The following is a 22,051-nucleotide window of genomic DNA, read 5'->3' as shown; positions in this document are numbered from 1 at the left end:
TGGCCTAATTGCTCAGAATATGTGCTCAGTTAGATAGAGAATGATTCCTTCATCACACTCAGTAAGCATCTGCACACAGCACAGAAGCTGTGATATTTCTATTCCAATAAGTCCTTTGCCGACCACCAAAAGTCCATGGAAAACTCTCAGAAGCTATTGGATATAAACCAAACTGAATTTTACATTACGTGTATGCTTCAGGTTATGGAAGATTTTATAAATAGCAGAATGTCCACCAAACAAGAAAACTGCCTCCTTATTTTGTTCAAGAAAAACCATCTACAATGAATATTGCAACGTTCAGTGATAAAAAGGATTCACATTTTATTATCTCAAAAAACTGGGAGCTGGAAACCAGTGTGATATATTTGCTTATACTTGTTAACGTTTTTATTTACCATAACTCGCTTTGAGATGAGGTCGTTTTGGTCAATTAAATCAGATTAGTATATAAGACATCAAGATCTCTTAGAGATTAAAGTCATAGGCTAGTATTCAAACACCAGTAAAAGCCAACAGAATCCACGTCACCCAACCCAGGGTCTGAGAGAGAAGGACAGGAGTGAACAGTACGAACGTGAGGATTTAGCTGAATTTATCATGGGATCATAGTGACTGGAGCTGCCACTAGTTCATACATCAGCTTAATTGGTGAGTCTGTAGTTTACATTTATAACTGTGGAGTAGGACACAGCCAGTGGATGCCCAAGGGGCATGGCAGAAGGAAATCGACATCATCATCAATATTGCTTTTTAAGAAATAAATTTTATTGCCTCATTCCCTTGCTAAAAACTTTAATAGCAAAAATGCAAATAATGTACTTCTAAGTAACTAATGGTTCAAAGAAAAAATTATAATGAATAAAATTTAAATATTGAGAAATAGCTTCAAAGCATATAAAACATAAACTGACAAAACTAAAAAGAAATATAAGCCAATCCACGATCACAGTTAAAAATTTTGTTTTTAAATCTCTCTCAGTAGCTGAGACAACATGCAGATCAAACATCATGACTACAGATGATCTGCACAAGATTAACAATGTTTATCCTCTTAACACATGTGGAACGCTGCACCCAGTAACTACAGAACACATCATTTTCAAGTGTAAGGGGGATATCGTTCACTTAAATAGGTCATATGCTGGACCCTAAAGCAAGTATGAACAAATATAGAAGGACTGATATACAGTATATATTTCCTGGCTACGGTAGAATTAAGCTCAAAATCAATAATAAAAAGATAACTAGGAAGTCTTCATATATTTGTAAATACATTTCTAAATAATTCATGAGTCAAAAAAGAAATCACAATGGAAACGAGAGAATACTTTGAAGTGAAAGATAATAAAAATATGACATAAAAGTTATGGATATAGCTAAGTCTGTGTTAGAAGGAAATACAGATGAACATATTTAAGTGAATATATTACAAAAGAAGAAAATTTGAAAACTGATGATACAATTTCCACTTCAAGAAGGTAGAAAAAGGGAATTCCCCAGTGGCCCAGTGGTTAGGACTCCACGCTTCCACTGTAGGGGGCACGGGTTGGATCCCAGTCAGGGAACTAAGATCCTGCAAACTGAGCAGCATGGCCAAAAAAACAGAAGGTAGAAGAAGAAGAGCAAATAAAATACCAGTAAAGTAGTAGGAAGGATATAATACAGATAAGGAAAAAAATCAACAAAATAGAAAACAAACATAATCAATCACATCAAAAACAGATTCTCTAACAAGACTAGCAAAGTCCATAACTCTTAGCAAGACTAAGAAGGAAACAAAAAAAGAAATAAAGAAAACACAAATTACTATTACCAGGTCCACAGACATTAAAAAAGATAAGAGGATGACAATACATTTAGATGAAATGGACATATACCTTGAAAAACAGAATTCATCAAAACTAACACAAGAAGAAATAGACCATATGCATAGTCCCGTATCTATTTTTAAAACTAATCCTGCAATTTAAACCCTTTCCACAAAGACAACACCAGGTAAGCTGGTTTCACCTGGAATTCTTCTAAACATTTAAGGAAGAAGTAATAACAATTTTACACAAACTATTCCAGACAAGAGAAAAAGGGAAAACACGTCCCACTTAGCTTTATGAGGTTTGGTTACCAAAACCTGACAAGGACATTGAAAAAAAAGGAAAATTACAGAGCAATCTCTCATGAACATGATGCAAAAATTCTAAATAGAATATTAATAAAACAAATCAAGAGATATATAGAAAGAGATTGTACATTATGCCCACTGGATTTATTCCAGGAAGGCAAGGTTATTTTGACATTTGAAATTCTCCACATTAAGCAAATAATGGGGAGGCGTAACATATGGTTATCTAAATAGAGAAAAAAAATTTTTTGATAATATTCAATACTCATTCATAATTTAAAGTAATTAGAACAGAAGTGAACTTTATTAATTTGATAAAGCTTATCTACAAAATATCTACTAGTGAAAGCTTTCCCTCCTTCCCCACATTTTAGAAGGGTGACTACCCTCTAAAGGGTAGTCAAGGGTGACAAGGGTGACTACCCTCACCGCTTCTATTCGACACTGTAACATCATACTGGTTAAACATTATACAGTACCATAGAGCTAGAAAAATTAAAAGAAGAATCAAAACTCCCATTAATCACCGACTATGTGATGGAATGCATGGATAAAGTTTACAAAAGAATCTACAGATAAAATTTAGAATTAATTGGTAAATTTAGCAAGGTCACTAGTCAACATACAAAAATAAACAAAGCTAAATCCAGTGGTTTATACAAAAAGAGAAAATAATATGATCAATTTAGGATTATCCCAGGAATGCAAGAGTTCTTTATCATCAGAAAAAATATAAATGTCATTTACCAGATTAAAAAATAAAAGAAAAAAGCCACATGCACATCTCAATAGATTCTGAAAGTCACTTAATAAAATTCAACACTTATTCATAATTAATAACTAAGAGCATGTAAGAATATAAAGAACTTCCTCTCTGATTAATCAACTAAAAACCTAATTCTTAGTGGTGAGATACTGCAAGCATTACCTTTAAAATCAGAATTAAGTGTCTATTATCATTGCTATTAGTTACATCGTGCTAGAGGTTGTAGTCAGCACATTAAGGCAAGGGAAAGAAATAAAGGGCTTATAGATTGCAAAGAAAGAAACAAAAGTGTCATCTAGTCTCAAATAATATAAATGTCTATACAGAAAACCCAAAGTAAAATCATCAGAAATAAAAAGTTAGTTAATGCTTGGATCTAATGTAATCAACACACAAAAATCAATTCCATTTCTATATACAGCAACCAATAATTTAAAAATGTAACTTAAAAATAGATACCACTTACACTATAAACAAGAATTGTAAGTTTCTTAGGAAAAAAATATAACAAAATTTTCTTAGATTTATATGGAGAAAATTATAAAAGTTTTTCTAAGGGACACTAACCCTACCCTGAATAAATAGGGAAAATTCAACAGGTTCACAAATTGAATTATTTAAGATCATAGAGATATTCATTCTATCCAAATTTATATATAGATTCAAAGTAATCACAACCATATTCCCAACTGCTGTTTGAGAAATATAAAGTTGATTCTAAAATCTAAGTGAAATAGCTGAAAGCCAAGAACGCCCAAAGCACTCTAGATGAAGAAAATAAAATGGAACACCCTACCTGATATCAAGATTTATTATAAAGCTCTGACAATTCAAGTAGCAGTTATTGGTGCAGGAATAAATACACCCATGAGAAGAATGCAACAAAGATCCAGAAATGTATCCACATATGTGGACATTAGATATATGACAGAGATGGCACTAGCCTCACCCCACCATGACGACATACAGAAAGTAGGAAGCAATACTAATTCTGCACCATCCCTCAGGACCTGCGGTTACCAAGAGCAACACCACTGCTAATGATTTACCACTTGCAAAAAGAGCGTCTTTCGGGAAATCATAAGAGTGAATTTGCACATTTTTGGTTTCTGCAAATTCCATCATGGTTTAATATTGTATGATTCATTACCTTAACCTGTTACTACTCAGTGGATAAGTGATTTTCTTCTTTGTAAGATGCAGAATAAACGCAGGGTACCTTGATGTTTTTCTTTTTGTTGTTGACTTTTGTTTTTAACGACAGCCTTTTGGCTTTCGAATGCTTGCTTTGCTTACATCTTTGTTTATGAAAAGGAACTAATACAGCTGTTAAGCAAGAAAGATTCCTGATCTGCTATTAAATACATATTACAAGTCTGTGGAATATTAATCAAATCTTTGGTTTCCTTTTTAAGACGTGGCTTCTAAGGCAAGTGCATTTTTCTACCTCAGTTCAATCCCCATTACCATTTCATGTTCCATCAGAGGCCTGGCTAGCAACAGTAGCAGCTCTTGTCTGAATCCTGCAGGCTAGGCTCATACATGTGACACCCGTAGAAAGGCTGGGCTCTACACAGGAGACCCAACTTTTGATGATGGCTTGCATAAGGAAAATCACTCTTGCTCCTTGTCATTCTGCAGTTAGTGGGCAAAAAACTAATGCTTGTTCCAGGGGAATTTCAGATCTTGACATTAATGGAAATAAAGAGCATACTCAAGTACATTAATTTCCTGGTGGCCAAGCTATAAACTTTGAAAACTCTAGACTGGCTTGGACTTTCCCTGTTTAAAATACACAATGACAAAACACTTTGTCAAAAAATGATATATCCCCTCAGAGCAAGCAAATATTTCATATGGATATTTTTGGCCCTATCAAAATTTTCCCCCAATTCATCTCATTTTTATAAACTTAGTACAATTTATTTTTACTTATTACATTATCAGTGCTAGGAAAGTTTTTATTTTTTAATATTCACTGGCATTAATGTTAGTTGAATTTGATAGGCTGGCATGCCGTTATTAATATGATTAATATGATTCATTTCGTAGCCAATTTATGGTAGTTTTATATTTGGATCCATAAAAATACATAATTATATTATCCATTTCCAAAAGCACATTCTCTCTGAGGAGGAGTAAGTATGTATTTTCCAAATAGTTGTGCTTAAATACAACTATAGCCCAGAAGTAACCATATGTAGGCCTATCTATTTATAATTGTTAACAGCATATTTAACTAATAGGAAAAATAAACTGACCTACTGCAAGTATTCAACATTATGTGACTCTACATTTTACTTATATTTTTATTTAAAAATCCATTATTGTATAAAAGACGAAAACTTGTTGCTTAATACAAAGCCACAAAGATTTACACCTATGTTTCCTTCTCAGAGTTTTAGTTTTTAGCTTTTACATTTAGATCTTTGATATTGAGTTGATTTTTGGATATGGTATGAGATATAGGTCCAGCTTCAATCTTTTCCATGTGGTTTTCCAGTTGTTCCAGTGCCATTGGTTAAAAAGACTATTCTTTCCCCATTGAATGGTCTTGGCAGCCTTGTAAAAAAATCAGTTGATGATGGATGCATGGATTTATTTCTGAACTCTAAATTGTTCCACTGAACTGTATGTCTACCCTTATGCTACTATCACACTGTTTCGATTACTGTGGCATTGTAACAAGTTTTGAAACTGGGAAGATTCAAGATTGTTTTGGCTATTCAAGGTCCCCCGTATGGCCATATGAATTTTAGAATCAGCCTGTCTATTTCTGGAACACAAAAAGGCAGATGGAATTTTGATAGAGGTTGCATTGAATCTACAGATCAATTTGGGGAATACTGCCATCTTAACAATCTTTAGTCTTCCAATCCATGAACATGAAATGTCTTTCCATTTATTTAGGGCACCTTTAATTTCTTTCAATAGGGTATTGTAGTTTTCAGTGGAAAAGTATTTCACTTCCTTGGTTAAATCTACTAAGTATTTTATTCTTTGTGGTGCTACCATAAATGGAATTGTTTTTTTAATTTTCAGATTGTTCACTGCTAATGTTTAGAAATACAACAGACTTTTGCATACTGATCTTGTATACTGCAATGTTGCTACATTGTTTATTCTTATAGTTTTGGGTTTTTTTGTTCTTTAGTATTATATATATATAAATATATACAGACCATAATCATCAGCAAATAAACATAGGGTTTCTTCTTCCTTTTCAATTTGTGTGTCTTTAATTAATTTTTTCTTACCTAATTGCTCTGCTAGAATTTCTGGTATAATGTGGAATAGAAGTGGCAAGAGTGTACATCCTTATCTTGTTCATAATCTTGGCAGGGGGCAGTCTTCAGCTTTTCATCACTAAGTACAATGTTAGCAGTGTGTTTTTCATAAATGTCCTTTCAGTTGAAGAAATTCTCCTCTATTCCTGGTTTGTTGAGTGTTTCTTTATTTTAGCATGAAAGGGTGTTAGATTTTCCTGCATCTGTTGAGGTGATCATGCATTTTTTTCTTCATTTATTCTATTAATATGGTATAGTACATTGACTAACTTTCATGTTAAACTGACCTTGCATCTGGAATAAATCCACTTAATCATAGTATATAACCCTTTAATATGTTGCTAGATTCTGTTCGCTAGTATTTTGTTAAGGATTTTGTGTCAATATTCACAAAGAATATTGGTCTGTAGTTTTCTTGTGGTGCCTTTTCTGGCTTCGTCATACCAATAACAAATACTGGGCTCATAGAATATGTTAGGATATGCTCCCTGCTCTTCTATTTTTTGGAAGAATTTGATAAGAATTAGTGTTAATCCTTCAAACATTTGGTAGAATTCACCAGTGAAGTCATCTAGTCCTGGGCTTTTTTTAAAATTAGAAGTGTTTTTATTATTGGCTCAGTCTCTTTGCTATAGGTCTATTCAGATTTTCTATTTCTTCCTGAGCCAGTTTACTTTGTTTTTTTTAATATTTGTCCATTTCATCTATATTATCTGTTGACATGTATTTATTTGTAGTATTGTTATCATTTTTATTTTTGTGAGGTAGTAATGTCCCTTCTTTTCATATCTGATTTTAGTAATTTTGTCTTTTTTTTCTTTGTCCAGCTAAAGGGTAGTCAATTTTTTAAAAAAATTTTTCAAAAAACCAACTTTTCTGTTCTGTATTTTCCTATTTTATATTTTTAAATATATAAACACCTCTCTACATGCAATACTGAATGGTCAGCACATCCAGTAACTGAAATAACGTTATTCTTAACACAATGAGCAGGGAGCACTCCTAGAAACTTCTTCTTACGTGTCTTTAAACACCTGTCTGCATGCATTACACAATGGTCAGCCCATACATTCTCAGAAATAACACTCTTTTCAACATGCTGTGTAAGAAACAATTTTTGAAACATCTTTTTTACATGTGTACTCAAACACATCTGTACATGCATTACAGAATGCTTAGCACATCAACCTGCTGAAATAACAGTTACTTCTCTATTCTATATTTTTTCTGTCTGCTATAATCTTTACTATTTCCTTCTTCTTGCTTTCAGTTGTTTGCTTTTCTTTTCCTAGTTTTTTAAGGTATAAAGGTAGGTTTTAAATTTATTTTTCTTTAATGTAGTCTATAAATTTCCCTCTGAGCACTTTTTGCTGTATCCCATAAGAATTGATATGCTGTTTAATACGAAACTTTTATCTCGAAGTTTTCTCTAATTTCCTTATTTCTTCTTTGACCCATTGGTTATTTAAGAGTATGCTATTTAATTTCCACATATTCATTTTCAAAAGTTCCTTTTGTTACTGATTTCTAATTTCATGTCATTGTGGCTGGAGAACACACTTTAATCTTTTTAAATTTACTGAGACTTGTATTGTGGTCTAACATGTGGTCTTAGATAATTCAGCATGTGCCCATGAGAGGGCTGTATACTCTGTTGCTGGATGGGGTGTTCTGTAGATGTCTATTAAATCTAGTTGGTTTATAGGGTTGCCCATGTATTGTATTTCCTTGCTATTCTTTATTTCTTTGCTAATTTTAGTTACTGTCTAGTACCCTTTCATTTCAGCCTCAAGAACCCTTAAACATTCATGTATGGTATGATTGTTTTTTATATTAGACTGTCTTACTTTCGCCTATATTTTCAGTTTTGCTGGATATAGAATTCTAACAGTTGTTCTTCCACCATTTTGAATATGTCATCCAGTGCTTTCTGGCCTCTGTGGTTTCTGATGAGAAATCAGGTGTTATTGGGGATCACTTGCAAATGATGAGTTCTCTTGCTTTCAAGAATCCTTCTTGGTCTTTGCCTTTTGATAGTTTGATTGTGATGTGTCTTGGTGTATTTCTTTGAATTTATCCTACAATAGAGCTTGGTGAATTTCTTGAGTGTGTATGTTAAGGTTTTCATCAAATTTGTAAAGTTTCCTGCCAATATTTCTTCAAATATTCTTTTGGTCCTTTTCTCCCTATTTTTTCCTTTCTGAGACTCCCATTGTGTGAATATTGTTGATAATATCCCAAAGGTCTCTGAGGTTCTGTTCATTCTCTTTCATTCTTTTCTTTCTGTTCCTCAGACTGGATAATCTCAATTGACCTATCTTCAAGTTTGCTGATACTTTTTTCTGCCTGCTCAAATCTGATGAACTCCTATAGTGAATTTTTCATTTCAGTTAATATACTTTTCAACTGCAGAAGTTTCTTTTCTATAATTTTTATAAAATTATGACTAAATTATTTTTATGATTATAAATTTATAACTATAAAAACATCCTTTTTGAAATTTCTACCTCTTTATTGGTATTCTGTATTCGGTAAGATATTGTTTTCATACTTACTTTCAGCCCTTGAACATATTTAGAAGAGATGTTTTAAAGTCTTTTGCCTAGTAAGTCCAACATCTGGGCTTACTCAGGGACAGCTTCTATTGACTGTTTTTTTTTCCTTCTGTGTATTGGCCATACTTTGAGCACCTTGCTTGTTTCTTCTTGAAGCATGAGCATTTTTAATATGTGCCCATTCTGTTGGAATGTGCCCATTCTGTTGGGAAATCAGATTTTCTCACCCCATCCCTCAGAGTCTGCTGTTGGTGCCTTTCGTGGTTGTTATTGCATGTTTCAGTGACCTTCCTGAACTAATTTTGTAAAATCTATACTCTTTGTTGTGCGTGACCAGTTAAAGTGGTCCATTAGCTTAGTTGTCAGCTAATAACTGGACAGAGATTTCAATGTCTGGAACCAAAAAAATCTCCCAGTCTTTGCTGAGATGTTGTGTGTGAGAGTTGGGGCATTCCTTCAACATTCAGCCAGGTAGCTTCTAACTTTGCTTCAGCCTTCACTTTCTGCTTCCACAAAGCCTCAAGGTTACCCAGAGGTGAGTGCTTAGGGTCTTTCTGGTCCTTCTTGAGCATGCACAGTGCTAGACATGTGCACTAGATTTCTAGATCGCCAAGAATATGTCAGAGTGTTTCAAAACCCTTATTATTTCATTTCTAACTTTTCTTCCCAAGCTTTTACCTTAGTCTACCATTTGTCCTAACTTCAGGCAGCAGAGAAGTGTCCTCCCCTCAACTGGCCCCTCCCTTCAACTGGCCCCTCCCCCTGGGTAGTGGCTTTAGCCCTGGGCAAGTTCCAAGTTAGGCAAGAGAAAAATAAGCTTTTCAAATGGGTCTCCCAGGGAGGCATGAGACACGTCAAGTAAGGACAATCTTTGCAAACCTGGTCCATTCTGCTTTCTCCAGCACTACGAAGCATGGGATGCTATTTTCAAGGCTATTGCTGAGTTTGGGAGCAAAGCATAGGACTAGCCTAAGTTAAAATACCACAAAGCATGCCGAGACGCAGCTTGTTTTGCTTAGTTTTTTAATAAGCACAATCTAACTGCTATTAGCTTTTAGTTGGTTTCTAGCGTTCTGAAAAAGTTGATCTTGACAGGTTTTGAAGGCCAGTTTTATTGTTTCTTTTAGGGAGAGGCAGAATTTTGGAAGTCCTTAATCCAATGTTTTTGTTGATGTCCCCAACCTATAAGACAATTTTGCATCTTAATCAAATAGCTAATTAATGTAACCCAGTCATTATGATCATCAAAGAATTAAAAATGTATGGTTGTGTTTTAAAACTTTCTTTTCTATGCTCTCAGCCTCTTCAACCCCAAGTACATACATGTGGTTTTCATAAAAAATGATGTTAGTTCATTTTTTCCTCTTACCTACATGCACAAACGCCCTATCAAACTGCATTGTGTCTACTTATAATACATGTGGTATCTGTGCAAGACAGGGAATTCAATGACAGAAGCACATTTTAGTGGTCTTTTAAAACCTTGTTGCTTATCACAGAGCCTGCCCCAGCTGGCACTTAATAAACGTGTTTAATAACAAGCACAATGAAAAATATGAGCTAACATACTGAGTTCTAACTTTATCCCAGGCCGTGTTAAACAATTTTTTTAAACTCTTTTTAAAATTGTGGAATATATAGACAAGAGTTCACGTCACATATATGTAAATTTTAGAAAATAACAAAATAATATACATATACCAACACTCCATTGTAAGAACAGAACATTAGTAACTTCTAAAGATCCTGTGAGATAATCTTGAATTCCACATCATTTCCTGTATTTCCTTATAGCTTTACCACGTGTATCCATGAATGTATAAATTTGTTTTATCTTTTTTTTTAATTCTATAGATGGACTCATACTATATTATTCTGTAATTTTTTTTTTGGTTCAACATTATGTATTTGGAAATTACTTCATTTTTCACTACTGTAGAGTATTCCACTATATGGATAGACCTGAGGACGTGAGCTAATAGCAGTCAGAAAAGGCCAGGCTATAGTGAGATAATAAAAAACTCCTAAGGCAAGGAAAAAAATTTGAGGATCAAGCCCTAGAGTATGCGAACTTTTAAAGGTCACAAAGAGGCAAAAGAACCAGGGAAGGAGGTTGAGAGGGGTTTGGCTAATGAACTGGAAGGAAAACTAGCAGAAAGTTGTGCTGTGAAAGCCTAGGAAGTATAGTATTTCAGACATAAGTGTGTGGAATGCTATTGAAAGTTTAATAAAATAAGGAATGAGAAGAATCCATTGGATTTGACAACATATAATACTATGGAGATCTCATCAGGGTTAGTTGTGTCGTAGTGGTGATGCTGAAGCCATATGGGGCTAATTTAAGACATAACGGCAGCAGAAATATAAGACAGCATGCATAGACGATCACTAAAAAAGCAGCAGAGAAATGGAGGTGTGAGGATCTGGGAGGCGGAAAGTTTTAAAAAATACTATCAACACTAGAGCACTGTGTATGCTGTCGAGAATAATCCTACAGAGAAGTCACAAGTTGCTGAAGCAAAAGAGAGGGATAACTCAGAAACGTCTCGGAGAAGGTGAGAGAATGGAATCCAGAGTCCAGAGGAAGGGAACAGCCTGTCACAGGAGGAGGGACACTGTCTCTAGCACAAAAGGAGGAAAGATGAAGATGAGTGCAATATATGAGGGTAGAAAAATGCAGGAGATTAGCCTACCGGCTGTTTTCTCAATGAATTATGAAGGTCATTAACTAAGTGAGGGTGGAAAAGTCATCTTGAAAAGTGGGGAGGTGAGTTTACCAGAGACAGAGTAGAACTACAAAGCAATATTGAGTGCCATTTGAAGACTGTGATCATGAATTTAAAAAGTCAATCAGTCTATTTGTGTGATTTTTCTCAGATAACATTCACCTGTTCCAAGTACAAGCACAAAGAAAGAAATGGAAACGTTCAACCACAGAGGGTTTTGGTCAGGCAAATACCTTTTCTCTCTGAAGGAAAGGCTGACACGCATTACCTAAGGTTATACCTACGCCATCTCAAAACAGTTCAAGATGCAAACTATGAAGTAAATAGCAAATGCAGTGTTAAGCTAATGAATTAACACTTACAATCCTTTATTTTAATTAAGTTTTCAAGATCACACTGATAACCACATTCTGCTCATCAATCTTCCATTGGCTATCTCAATTTGGCCCTATATTGTACTTTCTTTCCTATTAGCATATTTTCTAAAAACACACTGATGCAATGTATAAAAATACTGCAATGATTGCTACTCTAAAAACAGTTTAATATTTTATTTGAAAAAATTAAGTAAAAAACTAAATATACTTTTTTCCTAGAAATCAAAGGAATTCACTAATGGTAAGTAAGCAATCTTTTCTCACAGTAGATATAAATTATATAAAATTTAAGCTCTTGATTTATATCATACTTTATTTTCTATCTTTTATATATCACATATACTCATTGAAGGAAAAAGACTAAAAATACAGATTAAATACCAAAAGAGATGATATATAATCAATCACTCTTGCTCCAAAAAAATCATATTTCAGATAGATGAACACACCATGTTCTGTAAATACTAATTTGTTATATATTCTATATTTGCTATATAAATAGTAATTTTATCTTACTACTTTTCTAAATATTTTAACCTAGTCAATTTTTTCCTTATGCCTCATTTTCTCACATATAATTTAGAGACTTAGCTCTTTTTATGGATTTACCAGAAATTAAGATTTTTTTTTTTTTTTTGCGGTACGCAGGACTCTCACTGTTGTGGCCTCCCCCGTTGTGGAGCACAGGCTCCGGACGCGCAGGCTCAGCGGCCATGGTTCACAGGCCCAGCCGCTCTGCGGCATGTGGGATCTTCCCGGACCGGGGCACGAACCCGTGTCCCCTGCATCGGCAGGCGGACTCTCAAACACTGTGCCACCAGGGAAGCCCAGAAATTAAGATATTTTGCTAATAAAAATCTGTCCTCAAAATCTTACCCACAAAGTCAAAGTCAAGTCACATCAAACACATTTAGATTTTTTTTTTAAAAAAAAACAAAAACAAAAACAGTGATTTTGAATCTTACTCTTGGTACGGTTCTAAAGTCAGAGCCCAAACAAGGGGCCACCATAAGGCTAGACATAACGTCAATTAGCAATCGCTACTCTGGCCTTTTTCCTGCAGGGTTAGAGTACACCTTATTTCTTTGGTTTGAACACCAAAGTGTGTTGAAGTTAGAGTCCGCACTGTACCACAAGTATTCTTTTTTAGACACTAGATTTACACGCAGCACAGGATGCCTACATCCCATATGAAGTGCCGAACTTCGCCTTGAATTCAGTCTAGGGCAGACACAGAGCAGAAGCCACCTTTAAATTACTTCTCTCTTTTCCTATTTTTGCTGAATGCACATTTCTGCTCCTCAGTTTAAGTATACCTACTCACAATATCTAGCAAAAAAGCAAATGAATCTTTAAGTAAAGAGATATTTATTAGGTCCTATCTTCCAACTAATTCCTAAGTTTAGATAATTTTTTAATGTACAGTTAATTTAGAACTAATCTTGTAAAAAAAAAAATCCCTCAAACCTCTCATACTACTCTTTCCCCACACATTTATATTCCAGAATTGAGGGGAACTGCAGAGCTGGAGAGACGTGGAGTGCAGACACAGAGCAATGCCAACTCAGGTCAACACGTGTTACTTACTTTCACTTTACTGTGACCAAAGCAAAGCAATTATTGGGAGCTGCATTCTTATGATACAAAGAAAACTGTAACCAACAAATTTCAAAGTAAAGATTAACAGACTAAAAACCAAGAAAACCTTCAGTGTTTTAGGAATGCAATGTTTTGCTAACACATTCTAAGACAATCAGGAGAGAAGTGTCTGCACTTGCTGCGGCGATCGGTGTAGAATGCTCTCTGGATCTTTGTATTCATTGACTGGATTCATCACAGCTGCATACACTTCACCATAGGCTCTGCAGACTAATTCTGTAGACTGTTTTATGATCTGCTCTCTATTGATAAACAAACAGAATGTGAACACATAATCTGAGAATGAAACACCAAGCACTGTAAGAAGGCTCCACGCATGAACCGACGAATTTTGTTTTCGTAATTATCACACATATATTATTACAACCACTGTACAGCTACATGAGTTAGTTACTTTGGTTTGGGGATAAAAGGTTTCTTTATATTTATTATTTCTTTATTAAATCTTCTCCATCAGTACGCAGGTTGCAGGAGGGTAGGAGCTGTGTTTTGTTCACTGCCTTATCTTTAGGGCTAGAACAGTGCCTGATATACCGTGGATTACTAAAGAAGAAACAGAAACCGTGACCCACCATCAATGTGCTGATTTTGAAAACATGACTGATAACACATTAACCTTAAAGAGACTTATAATTATTCAAATTTCTCAATACTTCAAATCTCAGAATAACTTACAATATACTGTCCTTTCACCTATAGCTCCTACACTAATAACCATATCTCCTAGATTTCTTATCTCTCACAAAAACGTGACACTTGCCTACAACAAATCACAGCATTTTCAAATACGCATTTCTACATAAGTACATAAAAGAATAGAAATAGTTTTAAATAAACTGAAGCAAATGTTTTTAGAAAAAAATAACACTGGGCTCATTAAATCTGCATTAACCCCTTATGTTTTCATGACATTTACTTCGTCATCCCCAGCTACTTCTATTTCTATATACTTACTGATGAAAACATCTTTTTCTGATTTTTATAACTAAATTAAAAATGTGTCTTTAAAGCTTTACTCCCAAACCTACTTCTCTTATGTCTCCTGCTTCTGTCAATGGCATAACTATGTCTCATCACCTCAGTTCAGGCCCTAACAAACTTTTCTTGCCTGGAGTATCTAAGAAAAACTCCTACCCGGTCTTCCCCCATCCAGTCTGTTCCCCATTTAATGTATCATGAGCACTGCTCGTAGATTAATCTTTCTAAAGCAAACCTTTTATCGTGTCTCTCCCCCACCCAGGGCCTTTCTTCAAGGAGGTTCCATGGCTTCTTCTGCTTTCAGAGAAGTCAAAATTCCTTACCCTATCACTCAGAACCCTTTATAACACCTTCTGCATCACTACTCTAATGCTGCAATCCAGCGCAGCTCCTGACTGTTCTATCTGCCCTGCTCTTCCTGACCTCAATTCCCTTGCTTACTCACGTACCTCCGTTTGCATAGAATGTCTGTCTCACCCACTTTAAACTCCCTTAATTCTCAGTAAAAATGTACTCTCTCATCCAAGAAGCCTCTCTGATCTTCTGAGCTAGAAATAATCCGTTTTTAGAACATCCATGACCAAACTAATACATTTGTAAAATTATCTGCAGAAGTAAGTGGATCTGTGGTCTAAAAAAGAACAAAACTAGTTAGATGGAAAGAGAAGGGGAGTCCACTTGGATCTCGAGTCATCAGCACACTGTTCCCATGGGGTCTCAGACTCTTGATTTAAGCAACTTTGATTTGCTGGAGCAACCTAACATTTTCCCAAAATTGCTAAAGCTCCCAAAATGAGACTGGGTAGAAGGAAGATACACTGAGTCAATTTTCTGAGCAGAGTGGAGGAATGCTATTGGCTGTACTACCTTTTTGTTGGAAGGGAGGACGGTAGAAACTGGTTTGGAAAACTACTTATCCAGATGAGGCTTTGAGATTTTTTTTTAATCTGTTGATTAGTGATTGTTCCTGTAATTAACTGAGCCTAACAAGAAATGCATCAAAATGACATAAAAATTATTTTCCATAAATGACACAGCTGAAAATACTCTAACTAGCATTTGGAAAACTTGTTAACTATACATTTGATACCCATTTTGCAAGAAGGTAAATAATGGATTTATTTTATCTTTTTTATACCAGTTTTATTGAGATATAATTGACAGACAGCACTGTATAAGGTGTACAACATAATGATTTGATTTACATCCATCATTAATGATTATCACAATAACTTTAGTGAACATCCATCATCTCATATAGGTTGAAAATTAAAGAAATAAAAATTTTTTTCTTGTGATGACAACTTTTAGGATTTACTCTTAACAACTTTCATATATAATCAGCAGTGTTAATTATATTTATCATGTTGTACATTACATCCCTGGTACTTTAAATAATGGATTTTTAGCTACAGCACTTTTAGTTCTTTACTAAAAGCAGTAAGATGTTTTATTTGAATTGTATTTTATTTTTTATTGAAGTGTAGCGGATTTAAAAGGCTGTCGCAATCTCTGCTATACAGCACAGTGACATTTACACATAGATTCTTTTTTTAATATTCTTCTCCATTATGGTTTATCCCAGGAGACTGGATATAATTCTCTGTGCTATAAACTTGGACTTTGTTGTTTACCCATTCTAAATGTAATCGTTTGCATCTACCAGCCCCAAATTCCCAGCCCATCCCTCTACCTCCCCCTCAAAAAGCAGTAAGATTTCTGGAGGTGTATAAGGCATTCATTACTCACACCTCATACTCTAAGATCTATACTCAGTCTGAACACAGTGTATACTTATACTACATAAGGAATACAAAAACAGGGCTACTCCTCCTCACAAGAAGTTTAAAATCAGAATAAGGTACAATAATGAATATTAAACACATTTTTTAAAATCCAGAGGCGAGAGCAGAGGCAAGAAGAACTACAATCCTGCAGCCTGTGGAACAAAAACCACATTCACAGAAAGACAGACAAGATGAAAAGGCAGAGGGCTATGTACCAGATGAAGGAACAAGATAAAACCCCAGAAAAAAAACTAAATGAAGTGGAGACAGGCAACCTTCCAGAAAAAGAATTCAGAATAATGATAGTGAAGATGATCCAGGACCTCGGAAAAAGAATGGAGACAAAGATCGAGAAGATGTAAGAAATGTTTAACAAAGACCTAGAAGAATTAAAGAACAAACAAACAGAGATGAACAATAATTGAAATGAAAACTACACTAGAAGGAATCAACAGCATATTAACTGAGGCAGAAGAACGGATAAGTGACCTGGAAGACAGAATGGTGGAATTCACTGCTGTGGAAAAGAATAAAGAAAAAAGAATGAAAAGAAATGAAGACAGCCTAAGAGACCTCTGGGACAACATTAAATGCAACAACATATGCATTATAGGGGTCCCAGAAGGAGAAGAGAGAGAGGAAGGACCAGAGAAAGTATTTGAAGAGATTATAATAGAAAACTTCCCTAACACTGGAAAGGAAATAGCCACCCAAGTCCAGGAAGCGCAGAGAGTCCCATAGAGGATAAACCCAAGGAAAAGCATGCCAAGAAACACAGTAATCACACTGGCAAAAATTAAAGATAAAGAAAAATTATTGAAAGCAGCAAGGGAAAAATGACAAATAACATACAAGGGAACTCCCATAAGGTTAACAGCTGATTTCTCAGCAGAAACTCTATAAGCCAGAAGGAAGTGGCATGATATACTTAAAGTGATGAAAGGGAAGAACCTACAAGCAAGATTACTCTACCCAGCAAGGATCTCACTCAGATTCTATGGAGAAATCAAAAGCTTAACAGAGAAGCAAAAGCTAAGAGAATTCAGCACCACCAAACGAGCTCTACAACAAATGCTAGAGGAACTTCTCTAAGTGGGAAACACAAGAAAAGAAAGGACCTACAAAAACAAACCCAAAGCAATTAAGAAAATGGTCATAGGAACATACATATCGATAATTACCTTAAACATGAATGGATTAAATGCTACAACCAAAAGACACAGGCTTGCTGACTGGATACAAAAGCAAGACCCATATATATGCTGTCTACAAGAGACCCACTTCAGACCTACGGACACATACAGACTCAAAGTGAGGGGATAGAAAAAGATATTCCATGCAAATGGAAATCAAAAGAAAGCTGAAGTAGCAATACTCGTATCAGATAAAATAGACTTTAAAATAAAGAATGTTACAAGAGACAAGGAAGGACACTACATAATGATCAACGGATCAATCCAAGAAGAAGATATAACAATTATAAATATATATGCACCCAACACAGGAGCACCTCAATATATAAGGCAACTGCTAACAGCTATAAAAGAGGAAATTGACAGTAATACAATAATAGTGGGGGACATTAACACCTCACTTACACAAATGGACAGATCATCCAAAATGAAAATAAATAAGGAAACATAAGCTTTAAATGACACAACAGACCAGATAGATTTAATTGATATTTATACGACATTCCATCCAATAACAGCAGATTACACTTTCTTCTCAAGTGCGCACAGAACATTCTCCAGGATAGATCACATTTTGGGTCACAAATCAAGCCTCAATAAATTTAAGAAAACTGAAATCATACCAAGCATCTTTTCCGACCACAACGCTATGAGATTAGAAAAGAATTACAGGGAAAAAAAACATAAAAAGCACAAACACATGGAGGCTAAACAATACATTACCAAATAACCAAGAGATCACTGAAGAAATCAAAGAAGAAATCAAAAAATACCTAGAGACAAATGACAATGAAAACACAACGATCCAAAACCTATGGGATGCAGCAAAAGCAGTTCTAAGAGGGAAGTTTATAGCTATACAAGCCTACCTCAAGAAACAAGAAAAAGCTCAAATAAACAATCTAACCTTACACTAAAGGAACGGGAGAAAGAAGAACAAACAAAACCCAAAGCTAGCAGAAGGAAAGAAATCATAAAGATCAGAGCAGAAATAAATGAAATAGAAACAAAGAAAGCAATAGCAAAGATCAATAAAACTAAAAGCTGGTTCTTCGAGAAGGTAAACAAAATTGACAAACCATTAGCCAGACTCATCAAGAAAAAGGGGGAGAGGACTCAAATCAATAAAATTAGAAATGAAAAGGAAAAGGTTACAACAGACACCACAGAAATACAAAGCATCCTAAGAGACTACTACAAGCAACTGTATGCCAATAAAATGGACAACCTGGAAGAAATGGCCAAATTCATAGAAAGGTATAACCTTCCAAGACTGAACCAGGAAGCAATACAAAATATGAACAGACAAATCACACGTAATGAAAGTGAAACTGTGATTTAAAAATCTTCCAACAAACAAAAGTCCAGGACCAGATGGCTTCACAGGTGAATTCTATCAAACATTTAGAGAAGAGCTAACACCCATCCTTCTCAAACTCTTCCAAAAATTGCAGAGGAAGGAACACTCACAAACTCATTCTACGGGGCCACCATCACCCTGCTACCAAAACCAGACAAAGATACTAGAAAACAAGAATATTACAGACTAATATCAATGATGAATATAGATGCAAAAATCCTCAACAAAATACTAGCAAACAGAATCCAACAACACATTAAAAGGATCATACACCATGATCAAGTGGGATTTATCCCAGGGATGCAAGGATTCTTCAATATATGCAAACCAATCAATGGGATAACCCTATTAACGAATTGAAGAATAAAAGCCATATGATCATCTCAATAGATGCAGAAAAAGCTTTTGACAAAATTCAACACCTGTTTATGATAAAACTCTCAAGAAAGTGGGCATAGAGGGAACCTACCTCAACATAATACAGGCCATATATGACAAACTCACAGCAAACATCATTCTCAATGGTGAAAAACTGAAAGCATTTCCTCTAAGATCAGGAACAAGACATGGATTTCCACTCTCACCACTATTATTCAACACAGTTTTGGAAGTCCTAGCCACGGCAACCAGAGAAGAAAAAGAAATACAAATTGAAAAATAACTAAAACTGTCACTGCAGATGACATGATACTATACATAGAGAATCCTAAAGATGCCACCAGAAAAATACTAGAGCTAATCAATGAATTTGGTAATGTTGCAGGATACAAAATTAATGCACAGAAATCTCTTGCATTCCTATACACTAATGATGAAAAATCTGAAAGAGAAATTAAGGAAACACTCCCATTTACCATTGCAACAGAAAGAATAAAATACCTAGGAATAAACCTACCTAGGGAGACAAAAGACCTGTATGCAGAAAACTATAAGATACTGATGAAAGAAATTAAAGATGACAGCAACAGATGGAGAGATATAACATGTTCTTGGATTGGAAGAATCAATATTGTGAAAATGACTACACTACCCAAAGCAATCTACAGATTCAATGCAATCCCTATCAAATCACCAAAGGCATTTTTTACAGAACCAGAACGAAAAATCTTAAAATTTGTATGGAGACACAAAAGACCCCAAATAGCCAAAGCAGTCTTGAGGGAAAAAAACAGAGCTGGAGGAATCAGACTCCCTGACTTCAGACTATACTACAAAATTACAGTAATCAAGACAATATGGTACTGGCACACAAAAAAAACATAGATCAATGGAACAAGATAGAAAGCCCAGAGATAAACCCACGCACCTATGGTCAACTAATCTATGACAAAGGAGGCAAGGATATACAATGGAGAAAAGACAGTCTCTTCAATAAGTGGTGCTGGGAAAACTGGACAGCTACATGTAAAAGAATGAAATTTGAACACTCCCTAACGCCACAGACACAAATAAACTCAAAATGGATTAGAGACCTAAATGTAAGACCAGACACTATAAAACTCTTAGAGGAAAACACAGGAAGAACACTCTTTGACATAAATCACAGCAAGATCTTTTTTGATCCACCTCCTAGAGTAATGGAAATAAAAACAGAAATAAACAAATGGGACCTAATGAAATGTCAAAGCTTTTGCACAGCAAAGGAAACCATTAACAAGATGAAAAGACAACCCTCAAAATGGGAGAAAATATTTGCAAACGAGTCAACGGACAAAGGATTAATCTCCAAAATATATAAACAGCTCATGCAGCTCAATATTAAAAAAACAAACAACCCAATCCAAAAATGGGCAGAAGACCTAAATAGACATTTCTCCAAAGAAGACATACAGATGGCCAAGAAGCACATGAAAGGCTGCTCAACATCACTAATTCTTAGAGAAATGCAAATCAAAACTGCAATGAGGTATCACCTCACACCAGTTAGAATGGGCATCATCAGAAAATCTACAAACAACAAATGCTGGTGAGGGTGTGGAGAAAAGGGAACCCTCCTGCACTGTTGGGAACGTAAATTGATACAGACACTATGGAGAACAGTATGGAGGTTCCTTAAAGAACTAAAAATAGAATTACCATATGACACAGCAATCCCACTACTGGGCATATACCCAGATAACACCATAATTCAAAAAGACACATGCACCCCAATGTTCATTGCAGCACTATTTACAATAGCCAGGTCATGGAAGCAACCTAAATGCCCATCGACAGACGAATGGATAAAGAAGATGTGGTACATATATACAATGGATTATTACTCAGCCATAAAAAGGAACATAACTGGGTCATTTGTTGAGACATGAATGGATCTAGAGACTGTCATACAGAGTGAAGTAAGTCAGAAAGAGAAAAACAAATATCGTATATTAACGCATATATGTGGAACCTAGAAAAATGGTACAGATGAACCGGTTTGCAGGGCTGAAATAATAGAGACACAGATGTAGAGAACAAACGTATGGACACCAAGGGGGGAAAGCAGCGGGGTGGGGGTGGGGGGTGATGAACTGGGCGATTGGGATTGACATGTATACACTGATGTGTATTAAATGGATGATTAATAAGAAAAAAAAAGTGCTCATAACTTAGTAAGAAAAAAAATCCAGAGGATAGAAATGCAATGGAAATAGACATTCTCCAAGTGAATCTGAGTCAAATCCAAACTGTAAAGAGCAAGAACTGTGCCTGATAGTGAGTCCATATTTCTGGACAAATGTTAAGAGTTCATTTATCACTACCAAAGCCAGGTACATGTCCATACACTCATGTTCATTGATGTTTTCCTAATGAATTATATATGGTAGAGATAAAATGGTATAGTGAAGGACATTACTGTCAGGAGATCTCGACTCTAGTTGAAGTTCTGCTACTTACTGCTGCCTCGAACAAGTAATTTAACCGTTCCAGGACTTAATTTCACTATTGTAAAACAAAATACTGACCTCGATAATCTTTACAAGACACTTCCAGCTTTAAAATTATATCATTTCATTGAGAGTTAAGAGCATTTTAATGAACTGTGGTTAAAACATCTCTATGTGTTTATTTACACCCATACATACACATATACATACAGACACACACATTACTTTGGAGAATTGGGTTCCCTAAATAATGAACTGTAGTAAGCATATCAGTTACTTGTATAAAAATGGGTGGTGTTTCTAAAGTGCTAAAGCAATTTTCTTGCCATTTTACTATCTCCTCCTCCTTATTTATAATGCTAATTACTATGTAA

General features: G+C 35.1%; 1 protein-coding gene across 24 annotated transcripts in view; it reads right to left on the bottom strand.

Moving 5' to 3' along the window:
* The window catches only part of COG6 (component of oligomeric golgi complex 6), a 288,003-nt gene that overhangs the window by 210,356 nt on the left and 55,596 nt on the right, over window positions 1–22,051 (bottom strand). Inside the window, exon 19 of one of the 24 annotated variants that reach the window (XM_019936691.3) lies at window positions 1,647–13,734. The exons of the other annotated variants lie outside the window; for them this stretch is intronic. Coding sequence (XP_019792250.2) covers window positions 13,587–13,734 — 148 coding nt within the window. The 3' untranslated portion in view covers window positions 1,647–13,586. Of the gene's footprint in view, window positions 1–1,646; window positions 13,735–22,051 lie in introns of those variants that run through there. 24 annotated transcript variants of the gene reach the window in all.

Source organism: Tursiops truncatus, chromosome 18 (genome assembly GCF_011762595.2).
Source record: "Tursiops truncatus isolate mTurTru1 chromosome 18, mTurTru1.mat.Y, whole genome shotgun sequence".
NCBI classification, from domain to species: domain Eukaryota; kingdom Metazoa; phylum Chordata; class Mammalia; order Artiodactyla; family Delphinidae; genus Tursiops; species Tursiops truncatus.
This window is presented reverse-complemented; position numbering and strand designations above follow the sequence as displayed.